Consider the following 6000-nt stretch of genomic DNA (forward strand, 5'->3'; position numbering starts at 1 on the left):
TAAGGAAAAGGACTGAAATGTTAACCTTGATATTACAACATAACGAAGCAGACAATGTAACTAATATTCTTAAACTTCATGGATCTGTCCATTGATGACTTTCCTGTCTAATACAGCTTCTGGCAGTGGCTTACTGGAGAAGAATGACTCAATGGCCCCCTGGACTTTAATGAGACTCCTAATATCTATAGTGTTTCAGGCCATTTAAATAATTCTTTCTAGCCTGCTTCAGGCATGGGCTGCTATTGTTTTCTGCTCCGCTGGGCTGACCTTTCACTGTCCTGCTGTGGCTGAGACTTCCATCTGTGTTCTCCGGTGTGATGGGGCCGGGGATATTTGGCTTGTTCACACTGATACTACAGTTAGCCTCTGTGGTATTTAAATTAAAACCTACCCCTGGGGCACAGCTTTGGAAATAACACTGCTCTCAATATTACAGAGGGTCTGTCAGCTATGAAACCACTTGATTGCGTGACTCCTGTTACAACATATGGGTACTCTTAGATGCCAATTATGATTTGACAGCTATATTCTCTTCCAAAAGTGGCTGTTATGTATCTGTTAGAGCTGATTGTAATTATCTCTGCAGTTCATCTCATTATTGTTTGAAAATCAGACTTAATCTTCGACTTTTTAGAGTGAATCTTTCCGAGAAATGTATTAGAACCTGCAATATCTCAAGAACAACAATCTCAGGAACTGTGGGGTACCATGTCTCTGTTTTTTCAGCAAAACAACGGGGAAAACTTTTAGAATAGGGGATTTCTGCCAATACGAGTCCATTCACACATACTGTATGGGGAGAGAACTATCAATACGATCTTTCCATCCCCATACAGCTTGTATATCATTGGCAGCTGGCTTGGACTGGCCCACCGGAGAACAAGAGAATCCTCTGGTGGGCCCCTGTGCAAGAGTAGGCCACCACCGTCTTACATGAGCAGTACTTGGCACAATATACTGGAATCATTCTATTAATTTAACAACCCACCCAGTAAATTTATCTGAAATTGTGATTGAGGATAATGTCACATATTCTCATATGGTCCTGAAGTTGGTTACTGGTTAGCTCTTTGCATCCCAGTCCGACACTGATTGGCACAGGTAATGTGTTGTGACATAATAATTTTCACTCTGGCATAAAAGATCCAATTAACCATCGAATGAGCATTTTATTTTATTGTTTGTTAGCTTTCTTACATTGTTTACATGGGCCGATGATCGCGTTGTGAACCCTCGTTCTCCCATAATCAGCCAGAGCCTTCAGTCAGAGATGTCTGAAAATCCCCTTGTGTTTTAAAGAAGAGCGACCTCCATGCACAATCACCTCAGAAAGTGAAACTATGATCTAGAACTTGAACTAGGTATTTAGGGTTAGGTTTCATTTTGGGAAAACCGCTTTAAATTCAGTTTTTAGTTACTTTTTTTTATTGTATTGCTCTATATTTCTGATTCCAGAATTTTATTATAGGCATTTCTGTATTCAAGTATTTCTTTAACATAATTTGTCCAGAAAAGTATCAAAATATGTTTGCCAATTTAAACTATTTTTTTTTTTTTGTTTTACGTTAATATTTAGTAATAAATTTAAAGATAATTATTTATTCATTTTATTCTGTTCAACCGCTTTCCTAAACTGAAGGCATACCAAATAGTAATAGCTGTTGTATATGGTTTCTATTAACCATCTGTTGTATGCTTTCCTGAAAACAATTACCATCCCTCGTGGGATTGAGGAGGTTAAAAGGCACCTAATGCTTTTTTCTTTTTTTACTACGAACTAAAGCGCTCCGCTATTTTTCTGTTGCTATAGCCGTGATGTCACATGCCGGTACTGACATATCATTGGTTGTTTTCTGTTTCAGATCTCTACCCGTACTAGAACACAAAGAAGAAGCAAAACACCCACATCCTTCTGTGTGAATAAAGGATTCAGCTGAGCAGATTAATCCAGACTTCTGTCTGGTGGCCTTTTTGTATCAGGGCTGGCTTTCAGACGATAAATTTAAAAAAAAAAATGTCATTTAATGAGCTGTGAGATGATGAAGGGCTGCTGCTAACCCTCAAATTTCAAGATTCAGCTGTTATTCATTGTGCTTGATGTACATGTTTCTGCACAGTGGATATAGGAAACACAAGAAGAGAATCCAAAACGGCTGCGGGGGAACAATTGCCAAACATGCCTACAGAAACACTACAGACAGGTAGCATGGGTAAACCTGGTAGCCCGGCGGTGGCTTTCGCATCAGCTGTTCCACTCCGTATATTGAACAAAGGACCTGACTATTTCCGCAGGCAGTCAGAGCCTAATCCCAAAAGACTCAGCGCAGTAGAGAGACTAGAAGCCGATAAGGCAAAATATGTCAAGAGCCAAGAGGTTATCAATGCCAAACAAGAGCCTGTGAAGCCAGCAGTACTTGCAAAGCCTCCTGTGTGCCCTGGGGCAAAAAGACCTTTGGCTAGTCCAACTTTGAAGATGTTTAACAACAATGCAAAGTCTGAGAGCTGTGTACAAAGAGAAAACTTAAAGCTAGAAATCCTTAAAAACATTATCAATAGCTCTGAAGGCTCCAGTACAGGTTCTGTGCACAAGCAAAGTTCTCGGAACTGGCCTACAGGTAGATCGGACTCTGCTGACCAAAACAGGAATTCTTTTGCAGAATCCTTAAAGGTCTACCCTATTCAAAGTCATGGGAGCCCTCAAGAAACCAACTCCAACATCAGTAGGAGGCTTCTAGAAAAATCAGGTGAAACTTTTTTACATGTTTCTCATAGTTCCTCAGACATTAGAAAAGTCACGAATGTGAAACAGATAAAGGCGATCCCTTGCAGCAGTTCAGCTCCACCTCTCCCACCAAAGCCCAAAATTGCCACCTTAACCACACTTAAGTCCCCAGACAATGATGCTTTGGAACCCACCTGTGGTGTAACCAGAAGGCCATCACTCCAGCGATCGAAGTCTGACTTAAGTGACAGATACTTTCGTGTTGATGCTGACGTCGAGAGATTTTTTAATTACTGTGGACTGGATCCTGAAGAGCTTGAAAACCTCGGGATGGAAAATTTTGCAAGGGCTAATTCTGATATAATTTCTCTGAACTTTCGCAGCGCAAGCATGATCAGCTCAGACTGTGAACAGTCTCAGGATAGCAACAGTGACCTTAGAAACGACGATAGTGCCAACGACCGTGTGCCGTACGGTATTTCTGCCATAGAGCGAAATGCCAGGATCATCAAATGGTTGTATAGCATAAAACAAGCTAGAGAGTCACAGAAGGTGTCCCACGTGTGAGAATGAGACAGCAGTAACTTAAGAGACTAAGTTTTGTCTGTGAATAATTAGGTTGTGAAAGGTTGTAAGGTCTACTTGAAGTCTTGTAAACTTTTCAAACTGCTCTTTGTTGCTTGTTGTGCAATGTTTCCAAGTTGCATGCCTGTCAACATGTAAACTGACCTGGCTTTCACTTGAATAAATCCTACAAAGCCTAGATGACTATGCTCACCATCTGCCAAAAGTTTAAGACCATCAAAGTTTTGACTTTGTTTTAATATCTATCCCCTACACACAGTGGAGGCATACTTTTGGAAGGCTTGATCCATACAAAGTCTGTCAGTTTACTAGGAGCTAGCAATAGTTGCTGATGCAAAGAGGCCCAAAGTGCCATGTGTCTTGATCAAGTCATTAGTACCTGAGGTATTGTCAAGGCAGTCTTTAGTTCAGCTCAATGAAGCCTGTCTCTAATGTATGCAGGCGAGCGATAGACTGTTTTACATTGCCATAAAGGTAGACTTAAACATGCATAGGTCTTATTGTGGTTTTTTTTATATACATTTATATATACTTTATTAATTACCTTTTTCATTAAAAAAAAAACAATGTGGTCAAGTGCTTGCATACACATAAGGTCTTTTTCTATTTAAAAAAAAAGAATGAAAACAAGATGATGGAAATAATACTGATTTTGCTCTTGATGCAGTTTGTTTTGTTTTTTTTATGAGCGTTTTTTTCCTTCGTAGTATTATTGGTTGTTACATCTTTTTAATATCGTACACGTAAGTGTCATAGGATTTGCACTGCAGTCATTGTATGATCTTTTTTTTCATGGATACTCGCTAATGAGGAGCTGGAAAGGAATCTGAGAATGCAGAGCACAGGGGCATCTGCTTTACCCTAAACTTTGTCCATGCCTGATATAGGCAAGAATGCTACCCTACAAACAAGCAGATGCCTTTTCATGAGCTTTTTTTTGCATTTTTTTTCCAAGTCTTAAACTTTTGACCAGAATAATGTGATAAAACCTACAACTCCTATAAGCTGCCTTCAACAGAACCAATCATTGCAGATCCATGCTACCATTTCTTTTTTCCGGTCACGTTAAGCAAGATGGAAATCTACAGCCATATCAGTATAAAATAAATATCCGAGCCTCACTAGCTGAACTCGAGCTGAATGAATTGTACTTGTTGTCTTGCATCTGTCTATGAATGTTTGTCTCACTTGAAAGTATTGTAGTTTTAACAATTAAAACTGCTTTCATCTTCTCATGGCAGTACTTCTGCACGTCGGCCTTCTTCTAGGTTTTTTTGCTTTTTTTTTTTTGTCGTTTTTAAGGTTCTCCTGAAAATGTGTCTTCCCAGTGGATTATCAGCTGGCATTTTTCTGAGTAGCATTTAGATATGCACCTTTTTGCCCGCATTCAGTGAAGACAGCCATTTTGTAGGTTAAGCCAATATTTATGAAGATGCAACCTATCCGTTTACGAGCAATGACCTAACCGATGCACAGAATGGCTGTCTTTGCTGTATGTCTCTGGTGACAAGTGTACTTGAACAGGAACTGCAAGGCCAGCTACCTTGTTACAGTGGTCATCACAGTATTTTGTTAACTTTAGCAGGCCGATGCAAAATAAATAAATAAAAAAACACAAAAAGAAAACTTTTTTTATGGTGTAAATGCTGTAAGGATTTGTACATACCTCATTTGCTATTGAAACTTTGGAAAAAAGTGTTATACTAATAAATAGCTCTTGTGAAGCAGAGTTTGGTTTGGTGTTTTTGAGTAATGTTATAATGGGAAATCGAATATAAATATACTAGATGGTGGCCCGATTCTATCGCATCGGGTATTCTAGAATATGCATGTCCACGTAGTATATTGCACAGCCCACGTAGTATATTGCCCAGTCACGTAGTATATTGCCCAACCACATAGTATATTGCCCAGTCACGTAGTATTTAACACTGCCCACGCAGTATATAACAGTGGCCACATAATATATAGCACAGCCCACGCAGTATATAGCACAGCCCACGGAGTATATCACACAGCCCACATAGTATATAACACTACCTATGTAGTATATAGCAGCCACGCGGTATCTAGCACAGCCCACATAGTATACAGCAGTGTGGGCACCATATCCCTGTTAAAAAAAAAAAAATAATGAAAATAAAAAAATAGTTATATACTCACCCCCTGGGATCCACCGAAGCTCCGGCGATATGCGCGCGGCTGCCGCCATCTTCCGTTCCCAGGATGCATTGCAAAATTACCCAGATGACTTAGCGGTTTCGCGAGACCGCTAAGTCTTCTGGGTAATTTCCCAATGCATCGCCGGGAACGGAAGATGACGGCCGGCGCGAGCGGCTCGTCGGACAACGGAGGGTGAGTATAGCAGTTTTAGTTATATAGTTTTTTTTAAATTATTTTTAACATTAATTTTTTTTTTACTATTGATGCTGCATAGGCAGCATCAATAGTAAAAAGTTGGAGACACACAGGGTTAATAGCGGCGGTAACGGACTGCGTTACCCGCAGCATAACGCGGTCCGTTACCGCCAGCATTAACCCAGTGTGAGCGGTGACCGGAAGGGAGTATGCGGGCGCCGGGCACTGACTGTGGGGAGTAAGGAGCGGCCATTTTCTTCCGGACTGTGCCTGTCGCTGATTGGTCGTGGCTGTTTTGCCATGACCAATCAGCGACTTGGATTTCCATGACA

At 40.5% G+C, this 6000-nt stretch overlaps 1 protein-coding gene across 1 annotated transcript in view; it reads left to right on the forward strand.

Annotated features, from left to right (window-relative positions):
- Positions 1-5039, forward strand: part of FAM110B (family with sequence similarity 110 member B) — a 170473-nt gene extending 165434 nt beyond the window's left edge. The window contains exon 4 of the mRNA XM_069731376.1: positions 1866-5039. Coding sequence (XP_069587477.1) covers positions 2180-3292 — 1113 coding nt within the window. The 5' untranslated portion in view covers positions 1866-2179 and the 3' untranslated portion in view covers positions 3293-5039. The remainder of the gene's footprint in view (positions 1-1865) is intronic.
- Positions 5040-6000: the final 961 nt, after the last annotated feature.

Source organism: Ranitomeya imitator, chromosome 6, assembly GCF_032444005.1.
Source record: "Ranitomeya imitator isolate aRanImi1 chromosome 6, aRanImi1.pri, whole genome shotgun sequence".
Lineage (NCBI taxonomy): Eukaryota > Metazoa > Chordata > Amphibia > Anura > Dendrobatidae > Ranitomeya > Ranitomeya imitator.